Source organism: Protopterus annectens, chromosome 5.part0, assembly GCF_019279795.1.
Source record: "Protopterus annectens isolate FY-2018-M chromosome 5.part0, PAN1.0, whole genome shotgun sequence".
In the NCBI taxonomy this organism is placed as follows: domain Eukaryota; kingdom Metazoa; phylum Chordata; order Ceratodontiformes; family Protopteridae; genus Protopterus; species Protopterus annectens.
The window spans coordinates 1461506459-1461527896 of NC_056735.1; the positions used below are offsets into that span (position 1 = coordinate 1461506459).

The 21438-nt window shown below is 39.7% G+C and overlaps 1 protein-coding gene across 10 annotated transcripts in view; it reads right to left on the reverse strand.

Moving 5' to 3' along the window:
• DOCK9 (dedicator of cytokinesis 9) overlaps positions 1-21438 on the reverse strand; it is a 2508686-nt gene that overhangs the window by 190996 nt on the left and 2296252 nt on the right. For all 10 annotated transcript variants that reach the window (XM_044071294.1, XM_044071300.1, XM_044071298.1 and 7 more), the window contains exon 46: positions 20129-20251. In XM_044071294.1, the coding sequence (XP_043927229.1) occupies positions 20129-20251 (123 nt within the window). The remainder of the gene's footprint in view (positions 1-20128; positions 20252-21438) is intronic.

A 21438-nucleotide genomic window follows, 5' to 3' on the forward strand; every position in this document is an offset into this window, starting at 1 on the left:
AAGCTATGGAAAGGATCATTATGGACCTCATAAATAAAGATATTGGGGACCTACAGACACTGGATCCTACCCAGTTTGGCTTTGTTAAGGGCAGATCCTGCCTCTTAAACCTGGTTGACTTCTTTGAAACAGTCACCAAGGCCATTGACGAAGGGAAGGTGGTCCACACAGCCTATCTGGACCTCGCAAAAGCCTTCGATACAATACCCCACTCGGGCATTATAGATAAGCTCACCAGCTTAAATATAAACCCCTATGTCACTAGATGGGTTGCAAACTGGCTCAAGGACAGAACCCACATGGTTAGAATTGCTGGAGCCATATCAGACTCCAAACCAGTTACAAGTGGCGTCCCACAAGGCTCAGTCCTGGGACCTCTCTTGTTTGGTATATATTTCTCGGAGGTACAGGCCAACACGGAAGGACTGTGGCTGACCAAGTTCGCAGATGACTGCAAACTGGGTGCCATAATCGACTCTCCAGCCGACACAAGCATCCTCCAAAAGGGCCTCATAGAAACAGACAACTGGTGCCAGAGCCATGGCCTCAAGCTAAATGCCAAAAAGTGTATAGTCATCCCTTTGGCAAAACAAAGTGCCCACAAATTACCACATAGGTGGTAATCCATTAAGTACAGAAGAAGTCATTAGGGACCTGGGGACCCAAGTTGATAGCAATCTCTCATTTGACAACCACGTGGCCAAAGTGGTTAGAAAAACATTTTATATAGCCCACCTAATCATGAAGGGATTCACATCTAGATTAGGGGAGGTCATCGTGCCTCTTTACTCATTCCTCATCAGGCCCATAATCGAGTACAATGCCCCTTTTGGGATGTACCTTACCAAACACCTGCAGCAACTGGAAAGACCCCAAAAGTACCTCACCAAGAGGATCAAAGGGCTCAAACAGATGCCATATGCTGCCCGGTTAAAGAAACTCCAGCTCTACTCAGTGGCATACCGACTGCTTAGAGGTGACCTGTGCCTGACGTATAAGGCCATGTCCAACCCGGAATTAAGGGACATGCTGCACCTCAAAAAATCCAAATCCCATCGAGCTACACGCTCGAGAGACTTGAACCTCAGCACTGAAATAAATAGGACATGCTGGAGGGACAGATTCATAACCCAGAGGCTCCCTTCACTATGAAATAAAATCCCAGTCCAAGTTAGGCAGAGTCCCTCACTGACTCTCTTCAAGAGGGATCTTGATGAGTGGATGGGAGATCATAGGTTTACCCCGGGTATCACTTCTGTGTCACTGTTAGACAGAGGCACAGTATAGTAACCTCGAAAAAGGGCATAGCAAAATTAATTTAAAATGGGTGGCGAAAGCCAAACATACTCTGGCTAGACTTATAAATGCCCTAGGGAAGATAGCCTAGTATAAACCTATGAACCTATGAACCTATAATACATCCTAGTGGGTTGCAGCAATGAACGATAAACAGACTCTATTCTATTATTTTTGATTTCCGCAACCTCCACAACCATAGTCTATGACAGGAAGTGTGTCATTTGACAGACCAAATCATTACACTAATGTAAAAAAAGGCTACCCAGAGGGACAGGATACTGATGACTAAGAGCAAACAATGAATCTGGAATGTTTACGCAGCTTGGTGATCATGCGCTAAAATCCAGTGATGACCTAATCACTTTCTGTAATTACACAGTTGTTAAAAAATAACACAACAGGCACAGGATCCATGGTGACTAGATCTCTAGATCTCTCAGCCAGCCATAAAGTTAGATTCACAGCTGCAGTCAAAGTGTATTCAGATAACTACTGAAATAAAAACAATATAGTCTCTGACAGCAGCATATGTTTTTTTTTTTTTTAAATAAGTGAGAAACAAACACAAGTTCTCAGTGAAAGGCAAAGCTTATCGGACTCAGCAGTGCGTCAGGACACCATTGTAGTAAATGACTATACAGGCACTCCTTCAAACGTTTCTCAATATTGAAAATGAAACAATCATACTTTTTTGGGATCATCTGGTTTTGACTCGGCACTCTCATCAGCCATATGCATCACACCTCAACAAAGTCAGAAATGTACGGCTTCTTCTTGAGCATTAGCCAATGCACTTTGTTGGCTTCAGACCATTTAAGGGGAAGAATCAGGAGCTGAGGTTTGTTGCAGTGTGCTGCAAGACTTACAAGAACACAAGACAGGTAGAAAGAACGACATTGTTCCTTGCTAAGAATTCTGTCAGCAGCAGCATCCCTACATCAGGCCAGACAAGACTATAGACTTCTTAACAAGGGCAAAAAAAAAGACTGAGGAAAAGTAACAAACTTACAAAAACACAATAAACATCAGTTCAGTGTAATGAAATATGAAGCACAGTAGTACATAAAATGTATCAGAAAAAAAACTATTACTTCGGAGCACACATTTAAACAGGCTGTCAAACATTAACCCTAGAACTCAATTATTCAACCAGTATACACACACAATGACTATAATTAACAAACAAGCGAAAATGAGGTAAGGCAGCCCAACAATATTGATCTTAAGAACATTCATTGCTCATTCACATAATGTGGTACTCCTTGAACATTTTCATAAATGTAACATATTTTACGCTAGATCAAAAGGAAAAAAAAATATTAGGGCCACAGAAAACAAATCTTTACATGTTAAATACAAAAAATATCCATATAAACCTCCCACAAGTGAATTTCAATTCTTTACATTAATATACCATCTCAAATGTATCAAATTAAAAAAAAAAACCTCTCCTTTCCTTCTCTTCATATAAGAATATGTATGTTATATTTTTTGCAAAATATTTCTTTTAAGTTAAAACATAAATACCCACATAAATACTGTTAGTAAAGTGAGAGAACTATTTTAAAATATGAGGGATACCCATGTTCATGTCTAAATGCCAAAGTGATTAATATCTAGAAAACTGAAATTAACAAAATGAAATAAACCTGTATTGCTGAAATGAGATCAGGAAAATAAGTAATTATCACCAACAAATGCAGCACAAAGCCTGTAAACTGTAGCTTAAAAAAGTGTACCCCAGCAGGAAAATGTAACACCTGATATACTACTGTCACTGTTGCAGTATTCCTTACAAAGGGGATATTCTGCTAGAACAGCCATAGGTCTGGCCAGATGTCCTACATCTGAGGATTAAGGTACATTAAATAATGTACGAGCACTAAATCCTCAGAAATGAATTGCCCCAGGACAACCAGAATAACTCAAGAGGAAAACAATATAACATGCACATCCAGAAAGGGGAGAAAGGAAAGTCCCTTGGCTAGAGGGTAATAAAAAATTCAACAGCACAAAGGAGGGAGGGAAGGACAAAATACTGCAACAGTGAACAGTAGAACATCTACTGCTATGGTAAGAGCTTGCACAACTGTATTACATCTTTCCTTATCACTGCTGCAGTATTCCTTACAAAAGGAAGAGTACAAAAACGAGTGAAGAAGGCAGGAGGAGAAAGAAGCAAAAGAAGAGCTCTCCAAAAACCCATGGAGAATGGACTTGAAAAAGCTTCAGAAGATAGCACCCTAGAATAAGCACAGAGGAAGGATGCTGCTTGCCATGAAAAGAGTAACAAAAACAGATCACTTTAGAAATCCAAGAGGAGATAGCTTGCTTAGAAACAGCCAAACTCAATTTCTTGGTATGAAAAAAAAAAGCTGCTTAAATTTCCTAATATCCTTAATTTTATCAAAGTAATATCTGAACTCTATATGCAAATGCAAGGAATGCAAAACCCTCTGACTACTATTTTGAGAAGAAAAAAGGAAGCAAGATGAGTAGTCTGATTCAAAACCAAGTCACTGGCCACTTTAGGCACAAAAGTAGGAATGGTCAGAACAGATGTAATATCCCTTTGGGAAAAAAAAGAGGAGTGACCTTCATAACAGCCTAAAACTCAGAGACTCTTTTGACAAAGCAACCAAAAAGACGGTCTTCCAGGTACACAACTGCAAGGTAGAAGAAGCTATTAGTTTGGAAGGTGGCTGGGTCAGCTTCAAGGACAAAATTATGGTCCCAAGGAGGAGGAACTGGCTTTCTCGGAGGCCTAATGTGAAAGATGCCTTTCAAAACTGTCTAACCTCAAATCTAGAGAAAAGTGATGGCTCCAAAGACAGACAAGCAATAATGGCTGACAGAAGAGCTTTAGCAGAGAAGTATGTCAGGCCAGAAGTTAGCAACTCACACAAGAAAGAAAGAACTGCAAGAATACCCTGTAAGAATGTTCATGTTTGTGGCACCAGACAGAAAAATCTCTTCCATTTAGCAACATAAGATATTCTGGTAGAGGGGTTTCTGGTGGCCTGCAGAACCAGAAACATGTCTGCAGAAAACTAGTGCCAAAAAGGAATTAAAACCCTATCACCCAGAGAGTCGACTGCAGGGAGAGAAGATGGGGGGGAATGATAGAGCCCTTGTCCTGTGTGAGAAGATCCATCCAGTGAGGTAACTTGTGGTAACTGCCTCTGGTCAGGTGAAAGATTAGGGAAAACAATGCTGTCTGGGAAAAAGGGAGTCGCCTGCAAGATTCTGGGTCAACAACAGAAAAAGTGTGTGGGGGGAAATAAGCATACAGGAACATCCCCCTCAAGAAAAAGACATGGTGTCCACTTTTCAAGCCAGAGGACTTGGTACACTGGAACAGAATTTAAGCAGTCATCTGTTCAAAGGGAAGGCAAAAAGATCCATTGAGGAATACCCCACCAATAAACAATGTCAAGGAAAACCTCCCTGTGAAGCATTCACTGATGAAGATTTGTCCTGGACCTGCTCAGACTGTCTGCCTCCAGACTATCGTCCGAGGGAATGTAAACTACCTGAAGAATCAAATGACTATCAAACTCAGCATGCAAAGAACTTAAGACTTCGTACTCCCCCCCCCCCATTTATGTATCACATGACAGTGGTGATTATAACAATCTTGAGTGTCCCGGAACCCAGAGAGAATGCTAAGCCAGCAGAGCTCTCATCTTCTTGATGCCGGACATGGTCTTTCACTTACTGGGGAGACCAGATCCCCTGGACTCTGACACGGTTTAAGGAAGCCCCCACAACCCAGGCCTGAAGCATCTGTAAACAGTTCTTGGGTTGGGAAAGAAACCAAAAGGCAAGACATGGATTCAGGGAAATCTGGTGAAGCCACCATAGCAACTCCTGTCTGTGAAAGTAAGAAAGGGATAGGGGAAGTCCAAAGGATGATAATGTTGCACTCAAACTTCCACATGAGGAGTTTTCCAAAGGAACCATTGGAAAGACAGATCCCATAAACCCCAGTGCTCTTGCAGAAATCTGCTGTAAATGAAGAAGAGACTGAAAAAGGCTGCCAGAAAAAGGACCTTCGGAAGGAGAAAGAAAAACAGTCATTGAAAGGATTTGAAACCTGAATACCAAGAAAATCTGATTCTGTGAAAGGGTGAGAATAGACTTTCTGTGGTTGAGTACAAAACTCACATTGAAAAAAGAAGGAGCACTGTGAATTTGAGATCCTGCAGAATAAGCTGCTGAGAGGGAGCCTGAATAAGCACATCATCCAGGTAGTGAAATATCTGAACACCATGATGTCCGTAAAAGACTATGACCAGGAAAGGCACTTTGTGAAAGCTCTTGATGCTGTAGAAAGATCAAAAGGCAAGGAAGGGAACTGATAACGTGAGAAAGAAACAGAGAAGCATAAAAGCTTCCCGAAGACAGGATGAATAAGAATATGGAGGTAGGCATCATTCAGGTCCAGAGATACCAGAAAGGCCTGAGGAAGCAGCAGAGGAAACACTGACTAAAGAGTCAACATTTTGAAAAAACGGATTTCAGAAATGTGCTGGGAAAGTAAAGATCCAGAATGGAACTCCAAGAGCCCTCTTTTCTGGAACAAAACCCTATGCTTCTGCGGGACAGAGGAAATGACTGAATAGAACCCTGGGCCAAAAGACCCTGAAGAGGAGGAGAGGAGGAAAAAAAGAGAGTTGTCATGGAGGAGGCTATGATATCCCTGAAAAAGGAGCGAGGGATTTTCAAGTCATGAAGTAACCTTTTTGGATAACTGAAAGAACCCGAGAATCTGTAGTGATGTGGTGCCAAACTGGAAAAGACTGTTAACAAGTGAGAAAGGGGAATCTGGCTGGGGGCGGGGGCAGAGAATGTGAGAAAGAGGAAGACTTGTCAAGAAAGAAAAGGAAGACATCTGATCCATAGAATCCTGAGCAGGCTTCTCAAGAAACTGTCACTTGGAATTGTCTCTTATCCTTCAAGGGTTGCTTGGGATGTCTACGCACAAAGGGAGTCTTGGAAGGATAGTCCCTTTGAAACTTAGGAATACAGAAAAACAATTGCTTAAGGTCCTAAATAACCCTTCTCTTTATCCTGCAAGGTTTTAAAGTCATCTATAGCAGCACAGCCAAAGGGATTCTGGGCACACATGGGAGAGCCCAACAATTAAGCCTTAATATCTTCAGGGAGACATTGCAACCTGAGCAAAGAATACCTCCTCCTAAATGTCCCTGACAAAGTCACCAAAGAAGAGGCATCAGCAGCATCATAAATGCATTTCAGGGAATGGTAAGCACCCTCTGAAACAGAACCCAATAAAGAAAGAGCAAGAACTTGACCTCAGAATCAGGCACAACAGCCAATACACCTACAAGCAACAGTAATAAGGAAAGACATCATCTAGTTTTTATTTTGTTCTAATCCAAAAAGACTTGATAGATGCAGGCAAAGTATCATGACGGTTTTCTGCCTGCACCTTATTTTTCCCCACAATGTATCCTTGTCTTCAAAATGTGAGATCATCATGCCTAACTATCCCATGCAGTATCTTACTTGCATTTGTTCAGAAAGGCACTACTCAAAATTACTGTTAACTTACAGAAAACTCTTGAGAGAATTCAAAAATTTTCTTCCAGTGATCCACACAGTTTGTGTTAAATATAACTCTAAATCTCTAGGATGTACCCCAGCAGTCAAAATGCTACACCATGAATGTCAGGAAGGTGCCTCTCTGGGGCCAAGTGGATAGCCCTAATCAGTTGCATCCAAAGAACCTGGGCATGTGAAAAGGACCACATGAGATATCACACCGCCATCATTTCATGCTTAAGTGAACACCCGATTATGTAGTTGGGTTGGAGTAGTGTCTCAACGATGTAGTAGCTTAGTAAAAGTAAAGCTAAACAGCACAAGGAGTTGATCCTCTATCTATGGAGGCTAGACTTGATTTCCACCAGGATATTTCTTAGAATACAATTTCCATTTTTACATTTGGGAAAACAGGCACTTAGAAACATCTTTCAATTTCACCCTGGGGCTTAGAAAAACATGGCCATTGAGACTTTCATAACTTAGTGCCTCCAATAACCAAGATTTCTCAAATGACTACCATTCTTGCCCTAATGCAACTTCTGACCTTGTTAAGTATTGCCACTACCACATCTGCACCCCCACAAAACAGCATTTCTGTACATTAACAGTAACAAACTGATTTGTACTCCAATCACAGAGATCACAAACAAAGAGTATACCCACAATGATCCAATCCACCCATTGCATGCATTTACTACCTAGTAAGACACAGGGTTATATAAAATGGGGAGATTTAACAGATCTCCTTGCTTTCCACTCCCACCAGTGTTCTAACCCTACAGGGTCCCAAATCTTGTATGATGGCTGACTCAACTTACTTTTTAAATTTAATCTGCAAACTCTAGCTTCTGAGGGCACACAAATATAAGGGAAGGGAGACTCAGCATGTGGAAAAAATCCAATAACTGTTATTATTTTATTTTACATTTGATGACCGAGATAGTCCGGATGAACTTAGTAGCCCTTTTTCAGTGGAGGCCCGAGGAAAAAAGCTCCACACAGATTAACAAGACAAAAATCAACAGTACAATAAATGATACAGGATAAAATACAACAAAGTTCAACATTTTAATACAATGAATTTGAAGCAGTAAAAATATATTACACATGTATGATTTGTATTAGTAAGAGTTTTAGGTGACAGGTGAGAGCAGTTGATAGGAAGGATAGAGAGGGGCTAGATGAGGGATTGGGGAGCTAAGAGAGAAAAGGTTTATGAGGGATGGTTGCATTGACATATCCATTTAGATTGCAGGTATTGTTTAGTAGCTGTTTTAAATTGTTTTTGTTGCTGTAGAGTCCTAATCTTGAGGGGCAGATCATTCCAAGCCTTAGCAGGGTTGAAGCTGTAGACATTTGTCCAGTTTTGGTATTAGGTTTATGGATTTGTAATAACTCTTGATTAGAACTACGAAGGGATCTTGTTGGGGTGTAGTAAGAGATTAGTGCAGAGAGAGAGAGAGTTGGACAGTAAGAGGGTTTATAAAGAAGAGAATGAATGATCTGTGTCTGAGTTAGTTGGAGAAGGTTGGGTAGTTCAAGCCAGTGTAGTTCTTTCAATGAAAGACAGTGATGGGACTTGTGTGTTTCGTGTAACAAATCTAGCAATCTTGTTGTAAGTTGTTTCAAGTTTGGCTAGTAGTCCAGTGTTGAGATTAGTTAGAATTTGTGAACTATACCAGTAGGGTGGGTAAGAGATAGAGTTAGATATGGTTAGCTTGGCTTCTTTATTAAGAAAATGTTTATTACGGTACAGAAGTCCTAACTTTTGATGTGTTTTCTTAATGCAATTGTTGATATGCAAGTCAAACTTTAACTGGTCACCAATGATGACGCTAAGTAGTTTTGTCTTGGTGTCTACCTGTATAGGGGTATTATTTAGGGACAATATTGAGAAGGATGGTTTGATGTAGTGAAATTTTTTTGGAAGAAAGAGTAATAGTTTGTTTTTTTGGGGGGATTTAGAATAAGTTGGTTATTGGGTAGCCGGTTTTCTACCAAGTTGAAGGAAGTCTGTGTAACTGAGGTAAGTTGAGCTGGAGAGTCAGAGACAGAAATGAGTGTTGAGTCATCAGCATATTGTATTACAGATGACTCAGGGCAGGAAGAGGAGAGATTTGTAAAGATATTAAAAAGTAGTGGACCAAGGATGGAACCTTGTGGGACACCTGTTGTTATGGTGAGGAGAGGTGAGTGAGCTGATTGCCATTTTACAGACTGGTAGAGATTGGAGAGAGAGCTTTTGAACCAAGATACTGCAGTGGGGAAGAAATTAAGGTTAGTAAGTTTTTGCAGAAGAAGAGGATGTGAAACTGTGTCAAATGCTTTTCAGAGGTCTAAGAACAGACAGGAGAGAAGTTTGTTGTTATCCCTGGCAAGGGATACAGTATTTAGGAAGGACAAAAGAGCTGTAGTGGTACTGTGTTTGGGACGAAAACCATGTTGGGTAGGCATAAGCAGATTTTCTTGAATTAGGTATTGTATTGTTTGTGTATGAATACATTTTTCCAGTAGTTTGGGGAGGGGAGAGAGTATACCAATAGGACTAAAGTTAGATGAATCAGTGGAGTTACCTCCTTTATGTATAGGGAGAGTATAGAATTGTTTCCAGATAGTAGGGCTAGCTGATTCTGACATGGAGCGGTTTATTAATATGGAGACTGGAAGGGCAAGAGGGTCAGCAACGATCTGTAGGAAAGAAGATCGGATATTGTCAACAGATGTGGAGCATGGTTTTAGTTTAGATACTAGTGATTAGATAAGGTTGGTAAAAACTGGTTTCAATGAGAAATTATATGTAGTGGGGCTTTTTGATACAGGGTCTGAGCTATTCAAATTGCTAGTATGGATAGGTTGGGTGGGGGTGGGATTAAGCAGTTTGGTTATAGAGTCAATAAAGTAGGAGTTAAATATGGTGGCAGTTTTCTCATATGTTTTGTCAGGACATGGATTTGGACAGCTTGGGGAATCTGGGTGAAGTATATGGTTAACTGAGTTCTAGAACTTACTGGGATTTGATTTAAAGATAGAGGGTGGGTTGTGGTAGAAGTTCTTTTTTGTCTATGTTTATTTGTCTTTTGGCCATATTTCTAAGTTCTTAGTATTTCTACTGATCTAGTTGGAGTTTGGTTTTGGTCCAGGCTTTTCATGCCCTATCCCTATTTTTAAGTAACATTTGAGTATTTTAGTCATCTAAGGAGCTGGTTTGGATTTAATTTGAATAGTTCGGAGAGGTGCCAGTGAATTAAGAATACTTAGGAATGTAGAGTTGAAGAACTGAACTGCTTCATCTAAGGGGAGTTGATATAGTGGGGTCCAGTTTATTTCAGAGAGAAGGGATCTAAAGACTTCAAGGTCAAAATTAGTTAATTTGCAGCATGTTATGAATCTTTGGGGTTTAGTATACTGGGGGGGAGTATCTGAGAAGTTTTATACGACAGTGATCACTTAGTGAGTTTGGTAGAGTTTCAGGGTTATTGTATTTAGAAGGGTGAGAGACTAGGACTCAGTCAATGAGAGGTGAAGATGAATGCGAGTTATTAGAATGGGTGGGGTCAGTGATGAGTTGGGTGAATCCACATAGGTGTGTGTGTGTGTGTGAGGATGGGTTTGGAGAACATAGAAATAGCCAGTTTATATTTATGTTGCCAAGTATAATAGTTTCATTGAAAATATGGTTGGAGATGTGAGCAAGAATGCTTTTAAGGAGAGAAATATTATTTCCTGGAGGAATGTGAATTGCTATTATAGCAATGGTGGTGTGTTCATTTAGTCTTAGGTATACTGATAGATTTTCAGCTGGGAGAAAGCTGGAATAGCAGATTTAGAGCTAGCAATAGTGAGGAGGCTGTTATATAGTAAGACAATACCACTTCCTTTACTCTTTTGTCTGTCTATTTGATGAACACTATAGCCGTCAGGAAGAAAGTCTCTATCTTGTTGTTGGGACTTTAGCCAAGTTTCAGTAAGTACTTAGATGTCAGGAGTATGGCAGGAGATCCAAGCTTTGTTAAGGATGCTTCTGATATTCATAGAATAGAAGGATATGTATTTGTTTGGAAGAGGACTAGAGTTTGAGTTTGAAAAGTTATAGGTATTAGGTGAGGGACCAGGATTAGAATGAATGTCACCTGCTAGTAGAATTTTAGGCTATAATAGATACTTTTAAGCTTTTCATGATTGAGCGTATAGAGCTTGTTTTTTTTTTTGTTCAGGTAATGTGTTTTTTGTCGGTAATGTGTTTTTTGAGCTTTAGGTATGGGAATATTTGAAGTTGGGATAGATGGAGAGATATGGAAGGATAGGTAATTGTTTAAGGAGTTGTTATTACTTGGGTTTGTAGGGGAGGGGTGTAATTGGATATTGTGTGATGTGAATGTTAGGAGAAGGAGTAGAGGGGGTAGTATTAGCAGTGAGAGGGTGAAAAGTATTTGATAGTTAGAGGAAATAAGGGTATTGCTGAATGTAGAAAGGTTAGTGTGAATTGGTGGTGGATTTACTGGGTAAGGCTAGTTAGAGGAGGGGGTGTTGTATGTTTGGTTGACTTAGAGATTAGTAGTGGAATTAATTAGATAAGGTTGAGAGGAAAGGGATGAGCCTAGAGGGTTTTGTATAAAGAAAATGATATGGGGGGGGGTTGGTGGAAGCGGGGCTGCACCTGCGGCGGGAGATAGTACCAGAAACAATTTCCAGAAAGGTAAAAAAGTTGGAAGAGGTCTGCAGTACTTCTAAGGGTACAAGAAATAAAATAATGGAGATAAAGTAGTGCACAGTACAGGCTAGGTCAACAGGGGAAGGAGAAGGGTGAGGATGTCAGCACTAAGTGACTAGGTAGCGAGTGTATAGTGGGGGGGATACAAGCATGGAAATTCAGAGGACTTGTTTAGTTAAAAGTAACTTCAGGATGAAGGGAGGGGGAAACCTGTATAAGTTAGACAGTGTCTAAGGATAGTTGTTCCTGGCAATGTGCTCAGACTACCCTCTTTAACCTAACTGAACGTATGCATTCAATAGTACCAATTGTTATTGCTTAAACAATGGGTGACACATACATAGGTTTTCACAGCGACTGTTACTATTTTTCTATTAGGGTAGAGGAAGCTGCATGCTTTACTGCCTTTGAGTTGTATTTCACAGCCTAATGAAGGGTCTCTGTGGGGACCACTTTAGTTTTAGGTTCTGCAGGGGTGGACCACGGGCTACAAGAAGAAGAAACAAAATATCAATAATAAGGTTCAGGTAGAGTTTGTATCCTATACGTCATTAACTAGAATTGCTATATTATGGTGTTTCTTCACCGTAAAATATATGGTCACATTTATAGCACTGTTAAAAGTAAAGTCGCATCATATAACGCACCAATTGAGAAGCGAGTAGATATGCACTGTTCACTTTAAAGTTTCATCACATTATCATCAATACAGAAGCAACTACAGTATTACTTGTAGAATTAGGGAGTTTTACACAATACGCATCAATTTAGAAGCTGACTACATTAGTACATTTACAATTAGGTTTGATCACATCACCCGCCAATTGGGGAGCAACTAGATTATCTAATCACAACAGTTAAAGACAGCAGTACTTATTCTGGTTTCAACACTTGTATATAGACATAAACAGCATTGATTATCGTGGTTCCAGCAATTCATTTCGGCATTTGCCGCTCATACGACATTAGCAGTCAGTATCTATATAACATGTAGTAAGACCAGATACAAGCTATTACGACCTTAGTTTTATGAGTATAAACAGTGATTCACAGCAAATACAGCCTGCTCAAGTGCAGGAAATCTTTAACATACCAACACTGAATCTCAATATGAAGTAACACACTGTTTGATTAGGCATTAGACTATGCTGTGAGATACATAGTTACAATCACAAAATTAGGTAGTTATACAGGTCATTTTACTAAGAGAATGTTCAGGTACATTTCAATATAAAATCGCCAGTTAGATTACAGAATTACCTGGTGAGCACATTGCTGTTTGGGCAGCATGAGGAGGTAGGGGAGAGAGAATGATTTGGGATGGTGTGCTATTGCTTTTTAAATATGACGTCTGCAGTAGTAGGGGGTATTTGATACCTTTGTCGGAGTGTGATAGGGTAGTAGGTGTGGCTTTCACCTGCGGTGGGAGACAGCACCAGAAACAATCTCCAGCAAGGTGAAAAAGTTGGAAGAGGTCTGCAGTACTCTAAGGGTACAAGAAATAAAATAATGGAGATAAAGTAGGACACAGTACAGGCTAGGTCTACAGGGGAAGGAGAAGGGTGAGGATGTCAGCACTAAGTGACTAGGTAGTGAGTGTATAGTGGGGGGGGGGGTACTAGCATGGAAATTCAGAGGACTTATTTAGCTAAAAGTAACTTCAGGATGAAGGGAGGGGGACACCTGTATAAGTTAGACAGTGTCTAAGAATAGCTGTTCCTGGCAATGTGCTCAGACTACACTCTTTAACCTAACTGAATGTATGCATTCAATAGTACCAGTTGTTATTGCTTAAACAATGGGTGACACACACACACAGGTTTTCACAGCGACTGTTACTATTTTTCTACTAGGGTAGAGGAAGCTGCATATTTTACTGCCTTTGGGCTGTATTTCACTGTTATACCACTGTCAAAGAAATCTGGAAGCCTATCATGCACTAACAACTAATCCATGGAAGTTTGCTGTCCCAGATGAATTACATTACAATGGAGGAAGTGTCTATTCTACCTTGGATTTTACACAATCGTAATGTGCAAACTTCCAGGTAGAATAAACATCCTGACTACCCGGATGCTGATGAAAAAGAACAGCTTAAGAGAATTGAGTTGTAGCAATTTATCTTTGTTAGTCTTGAGGACAAGGTGGTATAGGTAAACACTCAACTTATCTAGTGCTATAGTCTTCATAATACCCAAATAAAGGTGTTGGGTGGTGACCAACACCAGATGACTGGCAGAACCCTGCACAATATTTTCAGCAGTCTTACATTGGTTAAATTCACTTGCAACCTTCAGTAAACAGATATTTCCTGAAGAAGGGAAACAGGCATAACTTGGTTCATGGGTCACTTAATCAAACACAGTCTGCAAGCCTAGAAATTAAGTTTACTATCCATCCCTCTGATAAATAACATTTCTAAACCTGTGCTGCATGCATATATCTAGTAAAAAGGCCATGATAACAAAAAGTAGGGATAATGGCTACCTCTTTCCAATAGCTACATGTAGACAAATTATATGGAAGAAATGTGGGTCACAAATTTAATGTACAATAACTTAACCACACAAATAAACACATCTGGGAGGCCCAGTTTAGCCAATTTACAGAATTGAATGCTTTACTATAATCGATCAGCAGGACAGCCTCAGTAAATTATATTCTACGCACCCCATTTGTACATTTAAGTCATAGCCTGATCAAGTACAGGCTGCCTGCACTATTCTTCAGAAAGTCCAGATAGTTAGCTTCAATTATGTTACAAGATAAAACAAAAATAAGGTGGGATCCTTATAAAACAGAACCAAGCTTAACAAAAATGTATGAAATTTGTAGGAACAATGCATGTAGAATAATGTTCAGGAGGAGGACTGAGGATTAAGGGAGGGCAGAAATTGAGGAACTTGTCTAATGTTGGAGAAAATGAAAACTGCTAAAAAGAAAACGTATGCATGCAGTAATAATGGAAACTGTTACTATAGTTTGTTTTCATTTGTATTAATGCATGTGCACTCATGCTTAAACTTAAAATGCAACAATATAATAAAAATGTTTAAAAAAAACTGCAGCTTGGTTGTCGACTGGAGTTGGCCTGGGGAGGTTGGGCATGCCTATCTCGCTGGATGAAGGAGTCAAATTGGGACCATAAAGCGCCACAATCCCTTGGAGGAGAGGCAGTAACCCACAAAGTTGTGAATGCAATCACCCTCACTGTGGGTACAAAGGAGAGTGCAAGTCTATGAGATGGGCATAGTGGTTCATGTGATGATATGAGTAACTGGTCTCGCACCCATTGGGAGGGGGGACTAATCCATCATGCACATATGTCAGTGAGGTCATAAACTACATGATGAGGTTACCTGTATGAGAGCCACTCTCAGACAGCTCTTACCTTCAACTATGATGGAGAAAGCTTAATGGTCAGTAGATGCAGAGGTAAAAGCAAATATAAATATATGATGGTCTCACCTAACAATGAACATTCCAACGAGTGAATACAAAAAAGTGTAATATTTTTAAAGTGAATCTAAAAAGATTAAAAAAAAGTGGAGATGAGTGGAAAAAATGGAATTCAAGATAAGTTACTGAAACAGTATCACAGTGTTAGTTGGCTAGGCTTACCTAGGCCCTTGGGGCGGATAGCCTAGTACCTACCTATAAACCTATGTTTAAGTGTAGAGATTACATGTAGGATAAACAACAACATCCTATATAAACCTTGAATAAATCCACTAAAATACAACATCAAAAGTTAAACCTAAGATGGTCATTTCTTAAAGCTTTGCAATCCCCAAGTACCATCATGGCACTCAAGTTAGACATGTCCCAAGACAACATGGGATCGGAATGCATCAACAAAAGTGAAAGTGCTACCTTTGGAAGGATGCTGTCTGACTGCTGATTTAAAGATGCAAGAGTTGTTACATATAGTATGCTGCTGAGGAAAGGCTTCCATGTTTTGAGTTTTTTATGGTAAAGGCTGTGTTGCTATCTTTCTTTGAAAGATACGCAAGAATAATGTTCAAACATCACTTAAGGTTTTTCATTCAGTAGGGTCACTAACAGTAAACTATAAAAGCCGTTTTCATTTGTCAGTGAAGTGGTGCTGGCACAGGCATTACTTCCCTCAGGTGTACTGCCTGTTCTCACATGAAGGCCAACGCATAACAACATGAGATCCCACATAAGTAATACTGGCATGTACCTACATGTTGTCTTCTTGCCAGTTCAAAACTTTTAACCTCTCAACTATGTTTTTCATTTATGAGTGCAGACAGTCAATTAGGTTTTAGTTATAATTAGTGCTTCTTCAGTATTTCATCATATTTCTTAAACCATCTGCATTACCATCTAGAGGTATATGTTCTTCAAAATCAGTTAACAAGTGTTATGTATTGACTGGAACTGGTTCTGGTGAGGTAGTGGTCTTGCCATATACCCCACACTTGTCCAACAATGCTGTTACTATATACAAGTTGGGGGGGGGGGTGATCCTCCTCAATGGATGGTGAGAGGGGCTCAACAGTTCTGTTAATGTTGCAGAAGAGGTTTAGATCGCTAGACCAAATATTTCTGATGCCATTTGACTTACTTCTGTTCAGTAAATACATCAGTAATGGGTTGGAAGATGCTTTGTACGCCAGAGACAGGTTACCTCTTAGCAGTTTGTAGGACACCAAGTATAGTGCATGGCTTTGACTCACTCCATGTAGAATATGTTGTTTAGGCCTTGAATCCTTTTAGTAAGGTATTTCTGGTAGTTTTTAACACCCCATATGCCAAAGGAGGCACTGTATTCAATTATATTCAATGACTAGCCCAATGAGGCTGTGGGAACAATGAAATCCCTAGATCTAGACACAATCCCTTTGTTTGTAAGCTGTGTAATATAGAAGGACTTTCTTACAAGAGACACATTCTAGTCAAAGTTACGTCACTGTCCACATATGTTCCCAAATCATGGACATCTGGGTAATGTCTTAGAGGCATATTGTCAGTGTGGTAGTGCCCTGGTGTGATGACTTCCCAAAAGATAACAACAATGCATTTTTTGGCATTTAGTTCCAGTCCATGATTTTGGAAAAAGTTATTTATTTGGGGCATAACTTCATGCAGGATGGCAAAGTCATTTGGGTATTCAGTGACTTCTCCTAGCTTGCAGTTATCTGCAAACTTAGTCAGCCACTGTCCTTTGGTATGGTATTGGCTTTTACTTCAGAGAAGCAGATGCCAAACAGGAGGGGACCCAGCACAGAACCCTGGGGGCCTCCACAGATGACTGGCCTCTCTGTGGAGGTAGCTTCCCCATTTTGATTTCACGCTTCCTATCTGTGAGCCAGTTGGCAATCTACCAGGTGGACATAGGAGTTTGTTCCCAGTTTATTTAGCTTTTCTAAATACCTGACTGAGGAATTGTGTCAAAAGCTTTGGCCACATTGAGCTATGTAGTGTGTACCACTTTGCCTTCATTCATTGCTTTGACTGCTTTTTAGCTACCTCACAGAAGAGGAAATATGGTGAGGACTGCATCGTTGGTCTTGGTATATACAACATTTACATCTGTAGCCCTGTTCTTCTGAGGACTGCAGTTACGGTTCTCAGAATTTCAAAAGTCACCCAGTTGTCTGACATTATATTTACATTCTTTCATCCTCTGTAATGGTGTACTCACCTATGGAGGGGAGCGACTTGCTTGGCATATATTAGACATCTTATTACAGTACCACATGCAGAGGTACTGTCATTTCTTCCAGTGAGTCATTAATCTCAATCATGATATAAAAATGGAAAAAATAGAGACCATGTTTACATGATTCTAGGACTGAGAAAGCTGCTATTGTCATTATTTCATACTGGCACCAAACAAAGTGACTTATTCTTTGTGGATCTTTTTATGATATTAGTATATGTTACAAAGCTGAATCTAATCACAGTCTTGCTCATGGTTTCAGAGACAGAAATGGAAACGTTGATGGTATATGTGGACTGATGAATTTTTACAGACCTTCCTTCATCTGTTACCAAATCACCCACATGTGCCAGAACACCTGCATGTATTGTCAATACATTATGGAATTTCTTCTGCATTCTTGATCTATCAAATTCCTGTAATACAGTCATACTCCTCTTTGTGGAAATGAAAGTTTTGCTAAAATGCCCCAACCTAGTTCATGCAACTCTTCTTATGAAAGATAATACTGCTCAGACTATACTGATTACTTTGAGAAAATGCAAAGTTCTTTGCATCCGCTTTTTCCTGAAGAACATATATCTTTCATTTAGTAATAGGCAGCACACACACCTCTGGTGCAAAAGGCTGTGGATTCAGTTTCCTTATTAACTCATTACAGCCAAGTGCTCCTCCATGTGTTTACTGCAGTTAACTCCTACTGCTCCTCTAGGCGTCAAACATTGATTATTCATATTTGCATTAATAATTCCAAAACCATGTTACTTACAAGGTACCAAGATATTTTGTCTTGAAGCATATGTTTTGGGAAACACAACTGTATTGATATTTGACCTCTCTCAATGAGTATTTTCTAGAACTGTAAGGTGATAACTTCATTTTTTAAAGGCTTAAGCCACGCCCACTAAGAGTTAAAGCTACGCACTCAGGTCTAATGAAGCATTGATGACAACGTGAAAGCGCTTACTGGCCTGATTTTATTGTTAGTTTTCATTCTTTCAATAAAGGTTGGCTCCAATTGTTGTGGTTTTGCCTCTGGAGTTTTTTCCTTTTATTTCGTGTTTTGCTTATTGGAGGCACTTTACCCTGGAATATTTTCTTTTTTCAATACATCTATATGGAAGCACAAGACATGGTCAGCTAAACGGTTTACCTTCATATCGTCGATCACATATGATCGATCGGCCACATCGTTGACCCGTTTCCACAAAACCAGAACTGTGAAACTTTTAAATTTTCGAATAATGTCGAATTTCGACATTTCCAGCCACGACACACCTCCACAGCAGTGCTAACATGGGTCAAAAAAGGGGGCGAGATTTTGTTGTTCGGATATGTGGAATTCAACATTTGGGATGTTCGCACTTCGGTATTCACGAATGCGGGGTCGACCATATTGAGATCGGCTTTATGAAGGTAAACCCAACTAAACAGATATTTTGATCATAAAATCATTTATTGCATAAGGTTGAAAACACAAACACCGACATCCTGGTAGGCATGCACAAAAAACAACGTTGGGGCGTGAAAAATGTTAAAAAAAAAAAAAAAAAAAAAAAATACTGTTTTTTGCAGTGCGGCTTGCCCCCTGCACCTCCTGCTAGTTATATATACTAACTCCAAAATCACACAAAAATTGAGGAAAGGGCGTACTCCTCAACCTCAACAATTATACAAGCTCGCATACCTGTTGACCATATCCATTTGACTAAACTGCTTTTGAACCCACATGGTCAACCATCTTTGGTATATGTGTGTGTGTGTGTGTGTGTGTGTGTATATATATATATATATATATATATATATATATATGGATCTACCTGACTTGGTCGACATTTCATATGGTCGACAATTCATTTGGTCGACATTTCATTTGATCGACAAGCATTTTAAGTGGGGGGCTTCACCCCCCACATCCCCCAACGTGGGGGGCTGTGCCCCCCACCCCACCCCTAACTATATATATCAACTCCAGGGTTGCACAACATTGGGGAAGGGGGCAAATGCTTGTCGATCAAATGAAATGTGTCGATCAAATGAATTGTCGACCAAGTCAGGTAGACCCATATATATATATATATATATATATATATATATATATATATATATACACACACACACACACACACACACACAGATATGCATGTGTACAGAGGCATAGTTGGGATCAGCCAGGGCCCTGTGCCAGTCCCACAAAGTATCGTCCCCACCCCCTCAGCTCTTGAAGTGAAGAGTAAAAAAAAAAGTCATTGGATTTTTGTATTACTGTATAAAGCCAATTGGATTATAACAGTAATTCAACCAATCACTCTTCACCAAATTCATGCTCACAAAGCCTTCAACACAAAACAAATAAGTTCAAATTATACCTATCAAAATCCAGAAACAGATTTGACAACTTCAGCACTGATTAGCTGATTTATGTTTGCTTTTTGTTCTAATTCTTTTCAATATCAGGCAGTGCAATGTGGATAGGCACCACAGAAAGAGGAAGCAATTCTTGTGTTCTGTGTACTCATCCCAGCTTTATTCCTATACCTACATGCTAGGCCATAAAAGTAGTACGGCAGAACTAATAAAAACTGTTGGAATCAAAACAAACCCACACAAATGACAGCAAAGTAAGGAAAATAGCAATACGTTTATGATTAAATTATGGGATTTAGTTAATGGTTGGTTATATTTAAATAAGGCAGCTGTCATGTATGCTACTTACTGGAGGGTTCAACTATAAAATGTTATCATTGTATATGCTTGAAAAGTACTCTCAACTATGTAAATGAACAAGTGTGCAAAAGAGTTTCACTTTCATTGACTTTCAGTTACCATTCAAATGCTGTGAGGTTAAAATGGAATACCTGAAAATCTCTGTGCTGTTCATAAATAGGAATAATTAGTTTGTAGATGTCAGCAATCGTCTCGTAGCGCTCAGCTTTCCATAACCCATCTGCACACTGCTCCAACAGCTCCATCAGTACATCCTGTTCAAACAATCGATAAAAAGAATCGTTAGTCCTCTTTGAGTAATAAAAATTTCTTACAATATGTCCTACAACAGCTACTTATGCTATATTTACCAGAATACATAATTCTGTTGAAAGAAGTTTCAAAAGTAAAACATTTATTTATTTTCCGGAAGGAAAAAAACATATCTTATACACCCCCACTTTATTGACTTCCAGTAACAAGTTCAACTTTTGTGCTCTTTCTAATTTATTGGGGGGTGTTAGAGATCATTTTAAAGCACGGGCACCCACATATAAGTGGACAAAACACTTGTGTCCTACCAATTCCCCATGTGAGACCATATCTATTTATTACCAGTATGGGAGGTCATCAAAGTCACACACAGGCGACTTTCCCATGTGTCAGTAGCTATATGCAATGCAGCACTGTTTGCTGATGATGTCAGAACAGAAGATCTGATTGATGAGCAGCACCAAGAACTATGAGACATAAGACATTAGCTCGTCATGTCAACTGAGCTGTAAAAAGTTCTCTTCAAAGGGTGTACATTTGCCATATCATCCTCCGCTACTAGCAGCTTGCCTAATTCCCACATTTGTCATAGCATGCTCCGCTACTAGCAGCTTGCCTAATTCCCACATTTGCCATATCATCCTCCGCTACTAGCATCTTGCCTAATTCCCACATTTGCCATATCATTCTCCGCTACTAGCAGCTTGCCTAATTCCCACATTTGTCATATCATGCTTCGCTACTAGCAGCTTGCCTAATTCCCACATTTGTCATATCATGCTCCGCTACAAGCAGCTTGCCTAATTCCCACATTTGTCATATCATGCTCCGCTACTAGCAGCTTGCCTAATTCCTCTAACTCCTGTAGCTACGGCACAATCACTTCAAGCCGCTCGCTATGCATTCTGTACATGATTGTACAGGTGCATGCGTGTGTGTGTAATCATGGTCATAAAACATGCATCTATTCTTAAGAAATGTTTTTATAGTATGTCTAATTTGGTAAATTATTTAAACTGTAGATGGTTTCTGTATTATTTTTAAAGATTGTAATATTACTGTTCTTAAAATGTTTTGTAATACTTTGGAGCTTTTCTCTCATGGCATCACTGAAAATCGGCTCCTACCCAGTAGGGCTTTCCTGATGATCACATGAGGGCCTGAAGCCTTAGGATCCTGGACCACCACC